Here is a 22,230-nt window from a genome sequence, read left to right as displayed (position 1 = left end):
CTACACCCCTGACTCCAGCTCATCCAGCACAGCAGAGTCCTGCATACACTGAGCAGCAGCCCCTGATCATGTGACTCCTCCTCCTCCATGTGACTGATCACATGACTGTGACATCATGGCAGGTCCTGGAAGCACACGGCTCCTGTGGCTTCCTGACTTGTTTATCAACTGCTGCTGGACTGCCCGCCCCTTGCCTCCTGAGCACCAATCACTGGAGAGGAGGAGGGGCCAGACACAAGGTACATGTTGAAATCCTTCCTGCCCCTCCCACTCCTCCTGCTAGTGTGCTCTGCTGCTGCTGCCGCCTCCTGGGATCTGCCCACTGGCTGCCAGACAGGTAGGAGATTTACAGTGATCAGGGGAGAGGGGGCATCCAGCTGTGCTAAGGGGGAGGGGGGCAGTATGGGGGGATCACATTGGATAATCCCTTTAAGCGCTCCCAGAGTTATTTTTGTTAATTTTCTGTCTCTGACATCACAGGAGCTCAAACATCTTACACATTCATAACTTGTCTCTTTCTATCGCTATGCCGGGTTTGTTGTACTTTTTCTTCCCATTCTTTATTATACATTGTATCCTCTATTTTCTATTCATCTCTCCAGGATCCTCTGCTGATATCTTCTATATAAGAGACCGACCCATCAACCATGGAGAGAGACAGAGACAAGATGGCCGAGAGGATAATAACCCTCACCCTACACATACTCTTCCTGCTTACTGGGGAGGTGAGGGATTCTGGGAGTGATGTCATCATGACATCATTCTTATCTATGGAATAACAGATGGATAGGACTGGAGAGGTGAGGGATTCTGGGAGTGATGTCATCATGACATTCTTATCTATGGAATAACAGATGGATAGGACTGGAGAGGTGAGGGATTCTGGGAGTGATGTCATCATGACATCATTCTTATCTATGGAATAACAGATGGATAGGACTGGAGAGGTGAGGGATTCTGGGAGTGATGTCATCATGACATCATTCTTATCTATGGAATAACAGATGGATAGGACTGGGGAGGTGAGGGATTCTGGGAGTGATGTCATCATGACATCATTCTTATCCATGGAAAAACAGATGGATAGGACTGGGGAGGTGAGGGATTCTGGGAGTGATGTCATCATGACATCATTCTTATCTATGGAATAACAGATGGATAGGACTGGGGAGGTGAGGGATTCTGGGAGTGATGTCATCATGACATCATTCTTATCTATGGAATAACAGATGGATAGGACTGGAGAGGTGAGGGATTCTGGGAGTGATGTCATCATGACATCATTCTTATCTATGGAATAACAGATGGATAGGACTGGGGAGGTGAGGGATTCTGGGAGTGATGTCATCATGACATCATTCTTATCTATGGAATAACAGATGGATAGGACTGGAGAGGTGAGGGATTCTGGGAATGGATGGAGTGATAGTAATGTGTCTCTCCATACACAGGATTACACAGTAGTGAAGAAGTCCTCTAGTGGGCGCTGTGGGGCTCCTGGGTGTGAAGGATGGGGAAGAACCCTGAGCCCAATCCCGGGGCCCCTGATACATGAGGAAATGGAGGAAGAGAAGATCCTAGAAGTCACCAACAAGATGGTGGAGCTGCTGAGTGGAGAGGTGAGACTGTGGCTGCTGGGACATTATACAGTAACACCACTGGAGGGGTGGGGGGGATGACTGTGTGATCATTGTGTGTGTCAGGTTCCTATAAGGTGTCAGGACGTGGCGGTCTATTTCTCCATGGAGGAGTGGGAGTATGTAGAAGGACACAAGGATCAGTACAAGGATGTGATGCTGAAGGATCAGCAGCCCCTCCCATCAGCAGGTAATAGACAGGACTATATACACACCTCCTCTCTGTATTATCTGGATGGAAAGAATGAATTCATTCTCTGTATGTGTTCCCTCCAGTCAGATCCAGTAAGAGAACAGCACCAGAGAGATGTCCCCGTCCTCTTCTCCCACAGGATCAGGATCAGGTAGATGAAGATGTTCCCTATGATCTGTACATCCCACCTGACTTCTCCTCCTGTCTGATGACTTTTACAATATTTCTCTCACATCTTATGAATCAGGGGGAAGATGGGAACAATATAAATGCTCCAAAGACAGATGACAGTGGTGATGAGCAGTATAAGGAGGAAGTTACTGGAGGGAAGAAACTGAACTGTTTTAATGCTACAGACATTAGGGTAAAGGAAGAGGCGGATGAAGAAGAGACAGATGACAGCAGTGATGAGCAGTATAAGGAGGAAGTTACTGGAGGGAAGAAACTGAACTGTTTTAATGCTACAGACATGAGGGTAAAGGAAGAGGCGGATGAAGAAGAGACAGATGACAGCAGTGATGAGCAGTATAAGGAGGACATCACTGCAGGTAACCGCCCAGGTGAGTAGTGACCAGTAAATGCAGAGAACAGTCACACATTCTCCTCAGTCACCGGCTGTAACTATTCTGTGTGGAATATTATAAGCTCTGTGTCCTGTCAGTTTTCCAGCTATATAATCATTCAGCCTAAGTTCTAATATAATATAGATGAGGATGTGACGCGGCTGCAGGTAATAACACATGATGTGTGTATAATATATGGAATACAGCCATATAATATGTGTGCGCTGTGCCGCCCTGTAGCTGGGTTGTGCTTCACTATCTGGAGAAAAGTGCGGCACTGCCAGCAGAACATTCCCCGTCTGATGAACATGTCTGCAGTTCTGTTAGAATTTCCCACACTTGAATAGTCGTGTCTCACCGGCCCCCGGACTGATGGCGCCTGTAGCTTTTATACATTTCCCTCTATTTCAACCATTAAACTCTATAAGACCTGAACTCAAGGTCATAGAGGACTTTTCAACGGGTTTGGCCGATATTCATAACCACAAATTTTCAAAAATAATTAATAAAGTTTATTTGGACATTTATTTGAAAACAAGATTATCACACAACAATTCATAAAATATTCTTCATTCAGAGGAGAGAACACGACATAAGGAAAGGGAGACAACGCGGTTCCTACATGTGTCATATGGAAAATAAAGCGCATGCTGTGACCAGCGGATCTTATATATTACACAGTGCCATGTGCATCATGCAATAGACGAAAAATGGCGGAGACAAAGCGTGCAAAAAATAAGAATAGTATTGCATAGGTTGGTCTTCAGAGGTGACAGATAAAGAGGTAAAGTGCAATGTGCTGAGTACCAACTACTGATCACATGACAGAAGTATAGACACCATGCATGCCAGCCGTGCAGCTCCCTTACCCACAGGAACACCCCAACGCACGTTTTGGTACGCCCTTCGTCAGCCTGATAACAACACAGAGTTCCTGCAGATTGTTATATTACCCATAATGCATAGTGACGCTGAACTCCTGTTTTAGGGCCCCATTCCACAGTAACGATAATCGGCCGGATCGGGCCCATTTGGTCCGATTCGGACGATTATCGTTCGGTGAAATAGAGAGAACGATTAGCCGATGATCGTGTCATCGGCTGATCGTTCATTTAGGGCCAGACCTAAAATCATCGTTCCCCCACCGCGCATCGCTACGGTTGACTAGCGGTGCGCGGCGGGCGACCGACGATTTGAGAAGCATCATCATACATTACCTGGCTGCAGGGCTTGTCCTCCGCTTAGTCTCCTCCCCGGGTTCCCCGCGCTCTATCTTCTGAATGGCCGGTCAGCTGACGGAGCGCTCAGCCAATTACAGGCCGGAAGCGGTGCGGCCTGTGATTGGCTGAGTGTGGCCTGTCAGCTGACCGGCCATTCAGAAGATAGAGCGCGGGAAACCCGGGGAGGAGACGGAGTGGAGGACAAGCCCTGCAGCCAGGTAATGTATGATGCTGCAAGGGCTGCAAAGCCATTGGTAACTATGTCCCTGCAGCCCTCGCTCAACGATCATCGGGCCGTGGAATAGGCCCAGTAAACGAGCAGCGATCTGCTAGATCAACATCGTTGATTGGGCCCTCCTCGGCCCATGGAATAGGACCCTTACTCTATGAGCCAGATCACACAGAGCAAAAGCCTCGGAATTAGTGGAATCTCCACCTGCCTCAGTGTGTCAGGGGGAGAGCTCGCCCGTCTCCGCTTCTCCCATTCTATAATTCTTATTATGTTACATAAAAAAGAGTAACTTTCCATGTCTGCAATATGTTTAAGCTTCTATTACTGGGAAATAAGAGAAATGGTGTTTTCTCCTTTGCAGATGATTCTACCAGGAGCTCAGGGGGACATCAGATCTCCTCAGAGGATCATATCACACAAGATACATATGAGGAGCCGTCCACTATCCCAGATACACCCTCAGCCCCTCACAGCAAAGATCTCTCATCTCATCCTGTTATACAAGTCTCATCTTCTGCTCCATCACAGCAAGCTGACATTTACAGAGAAGACCATGAACATCAAAGAGGAAATACAGGAAAGACTCAGGTTTCAGATTTACAACATAAAAAATATCTTACAGGGGAGAAGCGATTTTCATGTTCAGAATGTGGCCAATGTTTTACTCGGAAATCGGTTCTTGTTTACCATCAAAGAATTCACACAGGGGAGAAGCCATTTCCATGTTCAGAATGTGGCCAATGTTTTACTCGGAAATCACTTCTTGTTTACCATCAAAGAATTCACACAGGGGAGAAGCCATTTTCATGTTCAGAATGTGGCCAATGTTTTACTCGGAAATCACTTCTTGTTTACCATCAAAGAATTCACACAGGGGAGAAGCCATTTTTATGTTCAGAATGTGGGAAATGTTTTATTGTGAAATCACATCTTGTTAAACATCAACAAATTCACACAGGGGAGAAGCCATTTTCATGTTCAGAATGTGGAAAATGTTTTAATCGGAAGTCATATGTTCTTGAACATCAAAAAATTCACACGGCAAAGATGTCATTTTCATGTTCAGAATGTGGAAAATGTTTTACTCAGAAAGCAAAGCTCCTTGCACATCAACAAATTCACACAGGGGAGAAGCCATTTTCATGTTCAGAATGTGGAAAATGTTTTTCTTACAAATCACATCTCGTTACGCATCAGAGAACTCACACAGGGGAGAAGCCTTTTTCATGTTCAGAATGTGGGAAATGTTTTACTTGGAAATCAATTCTTCTTGGACATCAAAAAATTCACACAGGGGAAAAGCTATTTTCATGTCCAGAATGTGGGAAGCGTTTTACTTGCAAGTCAAATCAACGTAAACATCAAAAAATTCACACAGGGGAGAAGCCATTTTCTTGTTCAGAATGTGGAAAATGTTTTACTTGGAAAAAAAGTCTTCTCGATCATCAAAAAATTCACACAGGGGAGAAGCCATTTTCATGTTCAGAATGCGGGAAATGTTTTATTCATAAATCAGAGCTTGTTAAACATCAAAGATTTCACACTGGAGAGAAGCCATTTTCATGTTCAGAATGTGGGAAATGTTTTATTGTGAAATCACATCTTGTTAAACACCAACAAATTCACACAGGGGAGAAGCCATTTTTATGTTCAGATTGTGGGAAATGTTTTACTCTGAGATCATCTCTTGTTAGACATCAGAAAACTCACACAGGGGAGAAGCCATTTTCATGTTCAGAATGCGGGAAATGTTTTATTCATAAATCAGAGCTTGTTAAACATCAAAGATTTCACACTGGAGAGAAGCCATTTTCATGTTCAGAATGTGGGAAATGTTTTATTGTGAAATCACATCTTGTTAAACATCAACAAATTCACACAGGGGAGAAGCCATTTTTATGTTCCGATTGTGGGAAATGTTTTACTCAGAGATCATCTCTTGTTAGACATCAGATAACTCACACAGGGGAGAAGCCATTTTCATGTTCAGAATGTGGGAAATGTTTTACTGGGAAATCACTTCTTGTTAAACATCAACAAATTCACACAGGGGAGAAGCCATTTTCATGTTCAGAATGTGGAAAATGTTTTAATCGGAAGTCATATGTTCTTGAACATCAAAAAATTCACACGGTTAAGATGTCATTTTCATGTTCAGAATGTGGGAAATGTTTTACTCGGAAAGCAAAGCTCCTTGAACATCAAAAAAATCACACAGGGGAGAAGCCATTTTCATGTTCAGAATGTGGAAAATGTTTTAATAGGAAATACCATCTTGTTAAACATCAACAAATTCACACAGGGGAGAAGCCATTTTCATGTACAAAATGTGGAAAATGTTTTTCTGACAAATCATATCTCGTTATGCATCAGAGAACGCACACAGGGGAGAAGCCTTTTTCATGTTCAGAATGTGGGAAATGTTTTACTTGGAAATCAATTCTTCTTGTACATCAAAAAATTCACACAGGGGAGAAGCCATTTTCTTGTTCAGAATGTGGAACATGTTTTATTCAGAAATCAGAGCTTGTTAAACATCAAAGAATTCACACTGGAGAAAAGCCATTTTCTTGTTCAGAATGTGGGAAATGTTTTACTTGGAAAAAAAGTCTAAATTATCATCAAAAAATTCACACAGGGGAGAAGCCATTTTCATGTTCAGAATGTAAGAAATGTTTTACTCAGAAATCAGATCTTGTTAAACATCAAAGAATTCATGCAGGAGATACGTCGAAAACCTACTCCAGCTCTTAGCAGGCGTAGGTTTTCTGCTGTGCGCACCGGCGCGCATGGCATTTATGTAGAGGCAGTCCGAGTCTACATAAATCTCCGTAGCGGCGGAGCTGCGGGGACATTTTTAAGTCCGGTGCAGAAAACGCCGTACTTAATAAATGTCCTCCATAGAGAATTGCACATGTAATACAATGACTGGCTCATTTTTAACGTAGCTCATTGTGTTGAACTGTCATCGTGATTCTGTTCGAGAGCAATACCACAGGAGAAATGCTGCCACAGGCCTCCTGTATCCGTTGTTTCAGGTGCCCCACATCCTGGATCTTCACGGATCACACCACAGCCCTCGGCGGCCATTCCACTGGGTCACGGCGGCCAATCCACTTCCCAGGAAACTGCTCATCGAGGAACGTTCGGACCTGACATCCGTAATGTAGTGGTGCACCATCTTGCTGGAAAAACTAAGGGAATGTGCCGGCTTCAGTGTACAGAGAGGGAAACACATCATCATGGAGCAATTGCAGATACCCAGTGGGATTTAGGTTTCCATTGATGGAGAATGGCCCCACTATCTTCATAGCCCATATACCACACCAGCAGTTTTTGTGTTCCAACACATTTGGAGGGATCTGTCCAGTGTGGGTTACTGTCGGACTGTCAGTTTTGTATAACTTCACTGTTCACATAAAAGTTTGCCTCATCACTGAACAGAACCTATTGTGTAAACCAGGAATTGGGAACCCTCCGCCCTCCAGCTGCTGCAAAACTACAATTCCCATTATGCCTGAACAGCCCAAGCAAAGGGTTGTGTACTGCCTCTACAAAAATCCCGTGCGTGCCGGTGCGCACCGCCGAAAACCTACCCCAGCTGAGGACTGGAGTAGGTTTTCGGCGTACATTTGGGCGGAACGGATGGTAAATCTTGCGGACTCTGAGTCCGCGCCCTACGTTCCGCCCACTACACGCCCCCTTTCCACCCCCCTGGCGTACTCGGCGGAAAGTGCCGATTTGCGAATATTTTATTTCTGAATTTATGTGCCCACAAATGTCCTGCTCATATATAATATATAATATGCCTACGCTCAGCTATACACACTGCTGCTATAATGTGCCTGCACTTACACTCAGCTATACACACTGCTGCTATAATATGCCTGCACTTACACTCAGCTATACACACCGCTGCTATAATGTGCCTGCACTTACACTCAGCTATACACACTGCTGCTATAATGTGAATGCACTTACACTTAGCTATACCTACGCTGCTATAATCTGCCTGCACTTACGCTCAGCTATACACACTGCTGTATAGAGAAGTTTCTGTCACTGTCCTTCTGCAACTCTCTGTGATTCTTACATCCTGATTGCTGAACACTCCCCTTTCCCATTGCTGTCATGTGACAACATAGACCTCTGACAGCAGCCCTGCTTCTCTATTCTAGCCTGTTGTACTACGCTACTGCATTATGGGGATCTGCAGCTCCATCCTCTATCTACAAACTGCTGCTGTGTTATCAGGGTTATACAGTTACTATACATTATACACCACATGCTGATTGCTATACTGTACAGTAAATGATATATCACATATCCAGCTGCTGCTGTGTTATCAGGGTTATACAGTTACTATACATTATATACCACATGCTGCTATACTGTACAGTAACTTATAGATCACATATCCAGCTGCAGCTGTGTTATCAGGGTTATACAGTTACTATACATTATACACCACATGCTGATTGCTATACTGTACAGTAACTTATATAACATATCCAGCTGCTGTGTTATACAGTTACTATACATTATATACCACATGCTGCTATACTGTACAGTAACTTATATAACACATATCCAGCTGCTGTGTTATCAGGGTTATACAGTTACTTTACATTATACACCACATGCTGCTATACTGTACAGTAACTTCTATATCACATATCCAGCTGCTGCTGTGTTATCAGGGTTATACAGTTACTATACATTATATACCACATGCTGCTATGCTGTACAGTAACTTATATATCACATATCCAGCTGCTGTGTTATCAGGGTTATACAGTTACTATACCTTATACACCACATGCTGATTGCTATACTGTACAGTAACTTATATATCACATATCCAGCTGCTGCTGTGTTATCAGGGTTATACAGTTACTATACATTATACACCACATGCTGATTGCTATACTGTACAGTAACTTATATATCACATATCCAGCTGCTGTGTTATCAGGGTTATACAGTTACTATACATTATACACCACATGCTGCTATACTGTACAGTAACTTATATATCACATATGCAGCTGCTGTGTTATCAGGGTTATACAGTTACTATACATTATATACCACATGCTGCTATACTGTACAGTAACTTATATGTCACATATCCAGCTGCTGCAGTGTTATCAGGGTTATACAGTTACTATACATTATATACCACATGCTGATTGCTATACTGTACAGCAACTTATAATATCACATATCCAGCTGTTTCTCATTGTTTTTTTCATCTGTTCTACATGTTATTAAAAAAAAAAAAATCATTATTTTGGGGTGTGGAACCAATTGTCTGCATATCAGTGATTTCTTATGGGAAAATTTGCTTTGGTTTAAGAGTGGATTTGGATTACAAGCGTGGTCCTGGAACGAATTATGCTCCTAATCCAAGGTACTACTGTATATAATAATACCTCGGTGATCAAAAGTTTCTGAATTTGAACTATTCAGTATTCAAATGAAAATTTACCCAGAAGTAACATTTGGAATTCGAACTTTATTCGGTATCCGAACATTTTTTTGCAAGTGTGGATGGTGGGTTGTACCTGGTGAGTTTAACACTGGTGAGGCTTCACATACAGTACAGCACTGTATAAGATTGCTGGAATGCATATACAGTACAGTAGTAGTACAGGCAGTGCACCACCATCTCCCATCCTGTACAGTACTGTATAAGATTGCTGGAGTGCATATACAGCATAGTAGTAGTACAGGCAGTGCACCACCATCTCCCATCCTGTACTATATAAGATTGCTGGAGTGCATATACAGCACAGTAGTAGTACAGGCAGTGCACCACCATCTCCAATCCTGTACTGTATAAGATTGCTGGAGTGCATATACAGTACAGTAGTAGTACAGGCAGTGCACCACCATCTCCCATCCTGTACTGTATAAGATTGCTGGAGTGCATATACAGTACAGTAGTAGTACAGGCAGTGCACCACCATCTCCCATCCTGTACTGTATAAGATTGCTGGAGTGCATATACAGTACAGTAGTAGTACAGGCAGTGCACCACCATCTCCCATCCTGTACAGTACTGTATAAGATTGCTGGAGTGCATATACAGTACAGTAGTAGTACAGGCAGTGCACCACCATCTCCCATCCTGTACTGTATAAGATTGCTGGAGTGCATATACAGTACAGTAGTAGTACAGGCAGTGCACCACCATCTCCCATCCTGTACTGTATAAGATTGCTGGAGTGCATATACAGTACAGTAGTAGTACAGTCAGTGCACCACCATCTCCCATCCTGTACAGTACTCTATAAGATTGCTGGAGGCATACACAGTGGTGGCCAAAAGTATTGGCACCCCTGCAATTCTGTCAGATAATACTCAATTTCTTCCAGAAAATGATTGCAATCACAAATACTTTGGTATTAATCTCTTCATTTTGTCTTCAATGGAAAACCACAAAAAGAATTGTCAAAAAGCCAAATTGGATATAATTCCACACCAAACATAAAAAAGGGGTGGACAAAAGTATTGGCACCCTTAGAAAAATCATGTGATGCTTCTCTAATTTGTGTAACTAACAGCAGTTGTTACTTACCTGTGGCACATAACTAAATCACACTTGCAGTCAGTTGAAATGGATAATGCTGCGTTTACACGGAACGATTATTGCTCAAATTTTTGCAATAACGATCGCATTTGAGCGATAATCGTTCCGTGTAAACAAAGCAAACAATCAAGCGATGAGCGAAAAATCGTTCATTTTGATCTTTCAACATGTTCTCAAATCGTCGTCCGCTAAATATTCGCAGTTCGCTTTGTGTAAACAGTCTTTCAAAGATTCACCCTATGTGAAAGATGGGCTTAAACGATCGCAATAACGATTTTTCTTACGAATCTTCTAACGATTTTTCTCCGTCTAAATGATGATCGTTATGAAAATAAAATTGTTGCTTCAAAATCTTTAATCGTTCGATTGGGCGAATTATCGTTCCGTGTAAACCCAGCATTAGGGTCCATTTACACAGAAAGATTATCTGACAGATTATCTGCCAAAGCCAGGAATGTATTTAGAAAGAGGAGAAATCTCAGACTTTCATTTATGACCTGTCCTCTGTTTATAGTCTGCTTCTGGCTTTGGCTTCAAATCTTTGGTGGATAACCTGCCAGATAATCTTTCTGTGTAAACGGACCCTTAAAGTTGACGCAACCTTTGTCCTGTGTCCTTGTGTGACCACATTGAGCATGGAGAAAAGAAAGAAGACCAAAGAACTGTCTGAGGACTTGAGAAGCCAAATTGTGAGGAAGCATGAGCAATGTCAAGGCTACAAGTCCATCTCCAAAGACCTGAATGTTCCTGTGTCTACCGTGCGCAGTGTCATCAAGGAGTGTAAAGCCCATGGCACTGTGGCTAACCTCCCGAAATGTGGGCACTGTGGCTAACCTCCCGAGATGTGGGCACTGTGGCTAACCTCCCGAGATGTGGGCACTGTGGCTAACCTCCCTAGATGTGGGCACATTGGCTAACCTCCCTAGATGTGGGCACATTGGCTAACCTCCCGAGATGTGGGCACATTGGCTAACCTCCCTAGATGTGGGCACTCTGGCTAACCTCCCGAGATGTGGGCACTGTGGCTAACCTCCCGAGATGTGGGCACTATGACTAACCTCCCGAGATGTGGGCACTGCGGCTAACCTCCCGAGATGTGGGCACTATGACTAACCTCCCTAGATGTGGGCACTGTGGCTGACCTCCCTAGATGTGGGCACTATGACTAACCTCCCGAGATGTGGGCACTGCGGCTAACCTCCCGAGATGTGGGCACTATGACTAACCTCCCTAGATGTGGGCACTGTGGCTGACCTCTCGAGATGTGGACGGAAAACAAAAACTGACGAGATTTTAACAAAAGATTGTGCGGATGGTGGCTAAAGAATCTCGACTAACATCCAAACAAGTTCTAGCTGCCCTGCAGTCCGAGGGTGCTACAGTGTCACCCCGTACTATCCGTCAGTGTCTGAATGGAAAGGGACTCTATGGTAGGATACCCAGGAAGACCCCACAGTTGCAGTGTCCCAGAGTAGGTGTGGCTGCTGTGTTTTCTTGCCCCCCTATAGTCAGGTATTTCCGTGTAGGACTCTCTGGGTGAATTGTATCTGCATTCTGCCTGTATCTTCTATTAACCCCTTAAGGACAGAGCCTGAAATGGCCTTAAAGGGGTTGTCCGGCGAAAAAAAATTATTCACAGAATAACACACATTACAAAGTTATACAACTTTGTAATGTATGTTATGTCTGTGAATGGCCCCCTTCCCCGTGTTTCCCCCCACCCACGCTAGACCCGGAAGTGTGGTGCATTATACTCACCGCATGTCGTGTCGTCCACGGTCTCCGATCGTCAGCAGTGACGTCTTCTTCGGGAGCTTGGCGGATCTTCCCGAGTGCCGGCCACCCTCTGCAGCGTCATCCGAAGCTCAGCCGCGATTGGCTGAGCATAACTGTGCTCAGCCAATCGCGGCTGAGCGGCTGATGACGCGGCCACGTCATCAGCTGCTCAGCCGCGATTGGCTGAGCACAGTTATGCTCAGCCAATCGCGGCTGAGCTTCGGATGACGCTGCAGAGGGCGGCCGGCACTCGGGAAGATCCGCCAAGCTCCCGAAGAAGACGTCACTGCTGACGATCGGAGACCGTGGTCGGCACGCGACAGGTAATGTATAGCGCACCACACTTCCGGGTACACGGGTGGGGGTGGTGGGACACGGGGAAGGGGGCCATTCACAGACATAACATACATTACAAAGTTGTATAACTTTGTAATGTGTGTTATTCTGTGAATAATTTTTTTTCGCCGGACAACCCCTTTAATGACAGAGACAAATTTTATGAATATGACCAGTGTCACTTTATTCATTAATAACTTCGGGATGCTTTTACCTATCCGGCTGATTCTGAGATTGTTTTCTCGTGACATATTGTACTTTACATTTCTGGTAAATTGGAGTCGATAATCATAACAAATCTTTATGAAAAAAACCCAAATAATGTGAAAAAAATTTGAAAAACTGCATTTTTCCAACTTTGAAACTTTTTTGCGTATACAGAAAGTGGTTATACCACATAAATTATATATTAAATAGCATTAGCAACATGTCTACTTTATGTTGGCGGCATTTATTAAATGATCTTTAATTTTTTTTAGACAATAGGAAGCTTAAAACATTAGCAGCAAATTTCCAAATTTTCAGTAAAATTTCAAAATCAGATATTTTTAGGGACCTGTTCAGGTTTAAAGTGTATTTGAGGGGCCTGTATGTTAGAAAGCCCCACAAAGCACCCCATTTCAGAAACTGCACCCCCCACACTCTGCAAAAGCATATCCATAAAGTGTTTTAACCCTTTAGGGGAGTCACAGAAATAAAAGCTAAGTGTGTAAGAAATTTGAAAATTTTAATTTTCTGTGCAGAGATTTTATTGTAATCCAATATTTTTCATAATTATAAACCTATTACCAGAGAAATGCACCCCAATAATTATTGCCCCGTTTCTGCAGTTTATAGAAATACCCCATATGTGGCCCTATTGCGCTATTTGACGCAACCACAAGCCTCAGATACAAAGGAGCGCCTAATGAATTTCAACGCCTCCGTTATATTTGGTCATTTCTGACTGTACCACTTCAGGTTGGCAGAGGCTCTGGGGTGCCAAAACCTAAAAAACACCCCTAAAGGGACACCATTTAGAAAACTACACCCCTCAAGGAATGTAACAAGGGGTGCGGTGAGCATCTGGACCCCACAGGTGCTTCACAGATTTTCCGAACAATATGGCGTGAAAAAAGAAAAATTTATTTTTTACACTAAAACGTTGTTCTAGCCTTCAATTTTTCATTTTCTTAAAGGGATAAGAGGAAAAAAAAGACACAAAATGTGTAGCGCAGTTTCTCCCGAGTACGGAAATACCCCACATGTGGCGATAAAGTGCCAAGGGGGCGCAGGACGAGCCTCCAAAGGGAAGGAGCGCCAATTGGCTTTTGGAAGCTGAATTTCACTGGAAAGGATTTCAAGGGCCATGTCGCATTTACAGAGCCCTCGTGCTTCCAAGACACTGGAAACCCCCCACAAGTGACCCCATTCTGGAAACTACACCCCTCAAGGAATCTAACAAGGGGCACAGTGAGCATATGGACCCCACTGGTGACGGGCACAAATGTGGAACAATGTGACGTAAAAGTAAAAAATTTCATTTTTTCACTTTCATGGCACAAATGTGCCCGTCATCAAGGGGTCCATATCCTCACTGCACCCCTTGTTAGATTCCTTGAGGGGTGCAGTTTCCAGAATGGGGTCACTTGTGGGGGGTTTCCAGTGTTTTGGCAGCACGAGGTCCCTGTAAATGCGACATGGCGTTCATCATCCATTCTAGCCAAATCCAACCTCCAAAATCCAAATGGCGCTCCTTCCCTTTGGAGGCTTGCCCTGCGCCCACATGGCGCTTTATGTCCACATGTGGGGTATTTACGGACTCGGGGGAAATTGCTCTACACATATTGTGTGTTTTTTTCTCTTTTAACCCCTTGTGAAAATGATAAATTCAAGGCTAAACCAACATTATAGTGTAAAAAATGTAATATTTCATTTTCACGCCACATTGTTCCACATTTGTGCCCGTCACCAGTGGGGTCCATATGCTCACTACACCCCTTGTTACATTCCTTGAGGGGTGTAGTTTCCATAATGGGGTCACTTGTGGGGGGGTTCAACTGTCTTGGCAACACAGAGGCCTTTTGAATGCAACATGGCCCCTTAAAATCCATTCCATCCAAATCCAGCCTTCAAAAACGAAATGGCGCTCCTTCCCTTCGGAGGCTTACCCTGCACCCGCATGGCGCTTTATGTACACATGTGGGGTATTTCCGTACTCAGGGGAAATTGCTCTACACATTTAGTGGTTTTTTTTATCTTTTAGCCCCTTGTGAAAATGAAAAAATCATGACAAGATTAATGATTTAGAGTAAAAATTTTACAAAAATTACACTAAATGTTGGTCTAGCCTTGATTTTTTCCATTTCCACAAGGGGTTAAAAAAGAAAATTAACACAAAACGTGTAGGGTAGTTTCCCCTGATTACGAAAATACCCCATATGTGGGCATAATGTGCCATATGGGCACAGGGCAAGCCACCAAAGGGACAGAGCGCCATTTAGAGGCTGGAATGGAGGATGGAGGCCATGTCGCAATTACAAAGCTCCTGTGCTGCCAGGTCAGTAGATACCCCCGACATTCTGGAAACTACACCCATAAGGAATCTAACAAGGGGTGCAGTGAGCATATGGACCCCACTGGTGACAGGCACTTACGTAGAACATGTGCCGAGAAAATAAAAAATACCATTTTTTTCATTTTCACGTCCCAAATGTGGCCGTCACCAGGGGGCCATATCCCCGCTGCCCCCCTTGTTAGATTCCTTATGGGGTGTAGTTTCCAGAATGGGGTCACTTGTGGGGGGTTTCTACTGTCCTGGCCGCACAGAGGCTTTGTAATTGCATCATGGCATCCTCTAATGGGAATGGCGGCCATACCTACTTAGCTGGGGAAAAGGGACAATTCTAATTTATTTGGGGGTATTGGGCCAATTATTGGTTTATAAGGTTGGAAATGACAGGTGTCCATCAAATTCAACCTGTGTTGATCCAGAGGAAGGCAAAAACCCCTCGTGAGGCAGACGACAGTAGCCTCATCATAGGGAAAAATTCCTTCCCGACTCCATAATGGCGATCAGAATAATCCCCGGATCAATGTGACCCCTGAAATAGGAATAAGGGACAGAATTTAGATAATGTAGAACCCCAGTGACGTGTGGTGCGCCTTGGAGCGATCCAGTATGCAGAGGCCGGGGGGATCAGGACAGGTGTCACTCTGGTAAATGGTGTCCTTCCTGATCCCCCTGTTACCCCACACTCTGCACTTCTTCTGGGGTCTCCCGTTCTCCTGTGTGGGGGACGTCACCTGGAGAATGTTGTCCTGGTGCGATACGGGGTCCTTCATATCCAGAAGCGCTGGGTCCGCTCCATGGCTGCTAAATATTAGGGCTTTATTACGGCTTCTGATATGTTCGGATCGTGCCGCAAGCTACAGGGCAGCGAGGGACCGGAAGAGGGGGCGCTGGTATAAAGGTTATCCCCGTACAGGTGGTAACCTTTATCCAGCAGTGGGAAGATCAGTTCCCGGACGATCTTCCCACTTGTTCCGAGGATGGGGGGGGGGGGAGTGGGCATCTGGGGCTGGATTCGGGTGTCCCTTCCTACATACACTCTAAGGGTACGTGCACACTGCGGAATCGCGACAGATAACCCTTCGTGCATTCCGTAGTTGGCACCCGCCGGCAGACTGATGCAGGCGCACGTCTCCGTCCGTGTCATAGACTCCATTCTATGCACAGGCGGATTCCGCTCTCCGTCCAACGTGTTCATTCTTTGGATGGACGACGGAATCCGCCCGTGCATAACATGGAGTCTATGACACGGGTGGAGACGCGCGCCTGCATCAGTCCGCCGGCGGGTGCCAGCTGCGGAATGCACAAAGGGTTATCCTTCGCCATTCTGCAGTGTGCACGTACCCTAAATCTGTAAGTGTACCCTGAGGTACGCTCACACAGTTTGTAGAATTTCACACCATACCGCCATCTCTTATTGGGACGGTACTGGCGGAAAAGACGTGTCTGGGGGGCAGCGTACGCTACGCTACCCCCAGATACGTCATTGGAGGATGAGGATGAATGGAGGAAAGAACGATCCCCCCATTCATCCTCACTGGCTGTTTCGGTGTCGGAGGCAATAATAACGTATCCCTCTGACACCGAAAACACCCTGGGGGCCATCTTTATATGGGGACTAGTATATGGGGTATGTAGTGGTGTAGTGTCAAACTTTATTCAATGTAGTGTGGTGTAATGTAGTGTTTTTTACGTGTTTTTTTTACAGTAAGTATAAAAAAAACCTACGCCAACAAAGGAGTTGCTGATAAATGCCGCACTTATGTGCGGCACTTATAAGCAGACCGTGGCAGTAGGATAGAGAAAAAAAAACACCCTACGCCAAAAAAGGAGGAGTTGCTGATTAGCAGCGCACTTTCGTGCGATGCTGATCAACACTCAGCGGCGATAGGGTGCGGAAAATAGAAAAAAAAAAATTTGGGAAAAAAAATTTTTTTTTTTCTATATTCTGAATATCCCTGTAGCTGCTGATAAGTGTATTACACATATCAGCCGCTAGGGGGCAGCAGAGCGCAAAATCCGGAAAATGACGAGGCTGGAGCCGAAAATAGCCGAAAGAAGACGACGAGGACCGCCGGAAAGACCCGAAGACCGAACGGAATGACGGAGGACGCCGCGAACCCGGAAGCCGCCGATCAGGAGCCCGGGACAGGTGAGTAATGTACAAATACCTGCTCTGGACCCCTCCGCTACCTAGCTGAGGGGTCCAGGGCAGGTATTTACTATTTTGTGGGACTCTGATCGCCGTGCCACCGGCCCGATCGCCGTGAACGGCCGGCCGGCCGTTCACGGCGATCGGGCCGGTGGCACGGCGATCAACATTACTTTTTACAGTAATGGCGGTCGGTGCCGTCCTCGGACAGCACCGACCGCCATTTTTTTCCGGGTCATTGGGTCACCGATGACCCGGAAAGGTTCCGATCGCCGCTATTGGCTGATCTGAATTGATCAGCCTATAGCAGCGATCGTAAGCACGGGGGGTGTTAACCACCCCCCGTGCCGAGAAGCTATGATGGCCTGCTATGATTTATAGCAGGCCATCTTCCCCGACCGCTGTGTGTGAACACGCAGCGATCGGGGAAACATCGGGCGTAAATTTACGCCCTGATGCGCTAAGTACCAGGGCGCCAGGGCGTAAGTTTACGCCCGATGTCGTTAAGGGGTTAATATCAAAGATTTCTATTTCTGCTGCACTGCTTATTTTATGCCACTAACCAATCAGTGAGCTGGGTGCCTCAAGTGATCTGACCAATCACTGTCCAGTATCAAAGCTTTTCTGTTGTGTTCTGCCCAATCAGGGAAGAGTTTATTCCCCTGAGGAGATGGAGTTCTGAGAGGATTTCTGTGAGGGAGCTGCTGTCATGGCTCCCCAGCTAAAGACCCCAAACCAAGGAGTGTGTTATTTCTCTAAAAACAACCTCATCTTAGCCATCAGGGCCGGACTGGGACTGAAAAGCAGCCCTGGCACACACACCCTACCAGCCCACATACATATCACCCCTATCCATTGCGTCGCACAGAACGTTTTCCGATATGATCAGTAGTATACGGTCATATATAGTGTCAGCCCACCATTACCAGATATTACCACCACATAATAACTACATGTTACCATTATAGTCTTACTAAACAAAACCAAGGGGAATTATACCAATAAGACTATACAGGGGACAAATAATACCGCCATACCATGACCACATAACAACTAACACCATCATACTGTATACAACACCCTGTATGCAGACCCTTTATACCTCCATACATGGAGTATATTACAGCACAGTTACTGGACATCCTGTCACTCACAAGTGACGTTTTACCTGATTGGTGGCTTCTTCTTTCGTTTTCTTCCCAATTTGGCCCAGGCGGTCATGATGATTTCTAATGATCACAACTAGAGATGAGCGAACCGGATTCGGGTTCGAGTCCAGCCGAACCCGAATGATCGGCATTTGATTAGCGGTGGCTGCTGAACTTGGATAAAGCTCTAAGGTCCTCTGGAAAACATGGATACAGCCAATGACTATATCCATGTTTTCCACATAGCCTTAGGGCTTTATCCAAGTTCAGCAGCCCCCGCTAATCACATGCCGAACGTTTGGGTTCGGCTGGACTCGAGCATGCTCCAGGTTCGCTCATCTCTAATCACAACCCATCTTCACAGAATCTCTCAGACACACATCTTAAGCTCTGCAGTTTTATAGCACCACCTACCCATCTATAGTACCCCCAATGGTAGTAATGCCACCTGTAGCCCATGCATTATTATTTCCCTTATACTGCCCCATAAGAGTGCCCCCCACACAGTAGCTATCCCATTATTTCCCCCATGTGTATCCTATAACAATCCCCCCCCACACACACACAGCATCCCCTGCAGCCCCCCCACACATTATCCCCTGCAGCCCCCCCATCCCCCCCCACAGCAGCCCCCCATGGCCCCCCATCCCCACACACAGCATCCCCTGCAATCCCCCCCACACATTATCCCCTGCAGCCCCCCCATCCCCCCCCACAGCAGCCCCCCATGGCCCCCCATCCTCACACACACAGCATCCCCTGCAGCCCCCCATCCCCCCCCCCACAGCATCCCCTGCAGCCCCCCCATCCCCCCACAGCATCCCCTGCAGCCCTCCATCCCCCCCACACAGCATCCCCTGCAGCCCCCCCCATCACACACACAGAATCCCCCCACCCAGCATCGCCTGCAGCCCCCCCACACACACACAGCATCCCCTGCAGCCCCCCCCCATCCCAAGACACACAGCATCCCCTGCAGCCCCCCCCCCCCCCCCCCCCATCCCCACACACACAATATCCCCTGCGGCCCCCCATTCCCCCCCACACACAGCATCCCCTGCAGCCTCCCCATCCCCACACACACAGCATCACCTGCGGCCCCCCCCATTCCCCCCCCCCCCACGCACACACAGCATCCCCTGCAGCCCCCCATCCCCCCCACACAGCATCCCCCGCACCCCCCCCACATGCACACACAGCATCCCCTGCAGCCCCCCTATCCCCCCCACACATCATCCCCTACAGCCCCTCAGCCCACACACAGCATCCCCTGTAGCCCCCCCATCCCTCCCACACAGCATCCCCTGCAGCCCCCCATCCCTCCCACACAGCATCCCCTGCAGCCCCCCATCCCCCCCACAGCATCCTCTGCAGCCCCCCATCCCCACACACAGCATCCTCTGCAGAACCCCCCCCCAACACAGCATCCCCTGTAGCTACCCATCCCCACACACACACACAGCATCCCCTGCAGCCCCCATTCCCACACATACAGCATCCCCTGCAGCCCCCGTCCCTTCCCCCTCCCCACACACAGCATCCCCCCCCCTCCCCACACACACAGCATCCACTGTTTATTATTTTTACTAATAGGGGGTGCGCACATGAGTCACCCAGCTTTCCCAGCATCTTGTAGTCAGTATGATGGTGGTCATCCAGCTTTCCCACTATATTATACTTAGTATAATGGAGGTCACCCAGCTTTCCCAGCAACTTATACTAAGTAGAATATGGTCACCCAGCTTTCCCAGCATCTTGTAGTCAGTATGATGGAGGTCACCCAGCATCTTATAGTCAGTATGATGTGATCACCCAGCTTTTCCAGCATCTTATACTCACTGGCTGGTAGCCTCAGGGAGCTGTTTAGTAAATCTATACTGTGCAGCTGAAACCCATATCAGCACAATTGTGCTAACTGGTTCCCTTTAAAGGAGCACTCCAGCCCTTACCTAATATTACGCTCCACACATCAGTGCAGGGATGGTAGATGGCACCCCGGACCTGTACTTCTGCCAGCAGCACAGTTTGGATAAAGTCTCCAGCTCCTCCGGTCATTTGTGACCAGGGAATTCCTACTGCTCTGTGTGAAGGGGCCAAAAGTTACTTTGTCAATGTAAGTCTATGGGACTATGGTTCTGTGTCAGCGCTGAGCCGTCCCATAGACTTATACAGGAAAGTGTCTTCCTTCCACTTCACAGGGAGCAGTAGGAATTCCCTGTTTACAAATGACTGGAAGGGCTGAATGTGGAGAGCGTAATAATAGGTATGGGACAGAGTGGTCCTTGAAGGATGGGCCACTAGCCTGCTACTCATGGGACAGTGCTGTGTGCTTGCCCCCCAGGCTAAAATTTGCCCCAAGACTGACAATCTGAGCAGCCCATTTGGCATTTGCCCGGTTTGCCAGATTGTCAGTCCAGGCCTGTTAGCCATGTTTAAAAAAAGGAAAAAATTGGTCAGCTCTCCTAGAACACCGTTCACACTAGGCAGGAGCACGTTGCTATGGCTGAAATTGCAAACACACAAAATCACAGAAAAATGCAACAGCTCATACAGACCCACCATAGACATGAAAATAATTAGAAGCATAATTAAATTCCCACAAAAATAATGAGTCTGTTGGTTACTATTTACAAACAGCGTAAACTGCCTCACCACGATAAGGTGGACTCATATCGAGGCAGACCCTACACTGTAGGTACACTATGGCCTCTCCATGGCGTATAATACGCCTATGCTCTGGGCATGCAAGATCCGTCTAATACCTGCAAAAATAATTGCACCACCTGGGTGAGACAGGTGGAGAGCACGACCAAATAGAGGCAGCCACTCCCCCAACTGGAACACAGGAAAAAAAAAAGGAAAAAATTGGTCAGCTCTCCTATAACACCGTTCACACTAGGCAGGAGCACGTTGCTATGGCTGAAATTGCAAACACACAAAAACATAGAAAAATGCAACAGCAAGATACAGACCCACCATAGACATGAAAATAATTAAAAGCAGCTAGAGGCCTACAGAGGAGACTGAGGTGAAAAAGGACTGAAGGGTCCGCCTCTACTTACACTGGGCGGCTGCTATGTTCTCTCTCCTGACAACCAATGCAGGACTACTAGTCAGTGACTAGGTAAGCAGATAAAGCAAAGACTCCACTGCAATTCGCTAGGTTTCCCTAAGGGGCCCCCCAGCGGCTAGCTTCACCCATAACTGGGGACCTACGTTCCTGCTCTATGTCACTATGTGCTCATAGACAGCAAACAGATGGAAGATTTATACCCATGGGTGCAGGTACTCTCTCCCAGAGCCCACAGCTCAGTACCTCAGGGTCTAAGTAGAGGCCCCCAACAATCCTATAGTAACCCTCAGTGCACTCCTTTCTCCTCTCTAAGCTACAGGATTCAAAGACTTTCCATTTAAATTAAGTATTCAAGCATTATTCCTCCAGCGAGAAGCTGTGTCCAAATCTAAAGGTTGCTGCAAGGTTCAGTACTTAGCACAGTAGCCTTGCAGCGCTGGAGTCCTGGGTTAAAATCCCACCAAGGGCAACATCTGCAAAGAGTTTGTATGTTCTCTCCGTGTTTGCATGAGTTTCCTCCGGATACTCTGGTTTCCTCCCACAGCCAAAAACTTTCAGATAGGTGAAATACTGCGGAATCTGTGTGCACTATACAAATAAAAGCAATATACAGCTCAGCTACATGTACATTACACACATACAGCTCAGCTACATATACATTACACACATACAGCTCAGCTACATGTACATTACACATATACAGCTCAGCTACATGTACATTACACACATACAGCTCAGCTACATGTACATTACA

General features: G+C 46.2%; 1 protein-coding gene across 1 annotated transcript in view; it reads left to right on the top strand.

Annotated features, from left to right (window-relative positions):
- LOC138786842 (zinc finger protein 850-like) overlaps nt 1–22,230 on the top strand; it is a 96,059-nt gene that overhangs the window by 59,534 nt on the left and 14,295 nt on the right. The window contains exons 3-4 of the mRNA XM_069963914.1: nt 2,078–2,390; nt 4,207–6,563. Of these exons, the coding sequence (XP_069820015.1) occupies nt 2,078–2,390; nt 4,207–6,563 (2,670 nt within the window). The remainder of the gene's footprint in view (nt 1–2,077; nt 2,391–4,206; nt 6,564–22,230) is intronic.

This window comes from Dendropsophus ebraccatus, chromosome 3 (genome assembly GCF_027789765.1).
Source record: "Dendropsophus ebraccatus isolate aDenEbr1 chromosome 3, aDenEbr1.pat, whole genome shotgun sequence".
NCBI lineage: Eukaryota > Metazoa > Chordata > Amphibia > Anura > Hylidae > Dendropsophus > Dendropsophus ebraccatus.
This window is presented reverse-complemented; position numbering and strand designations above follow the sequence as displayed.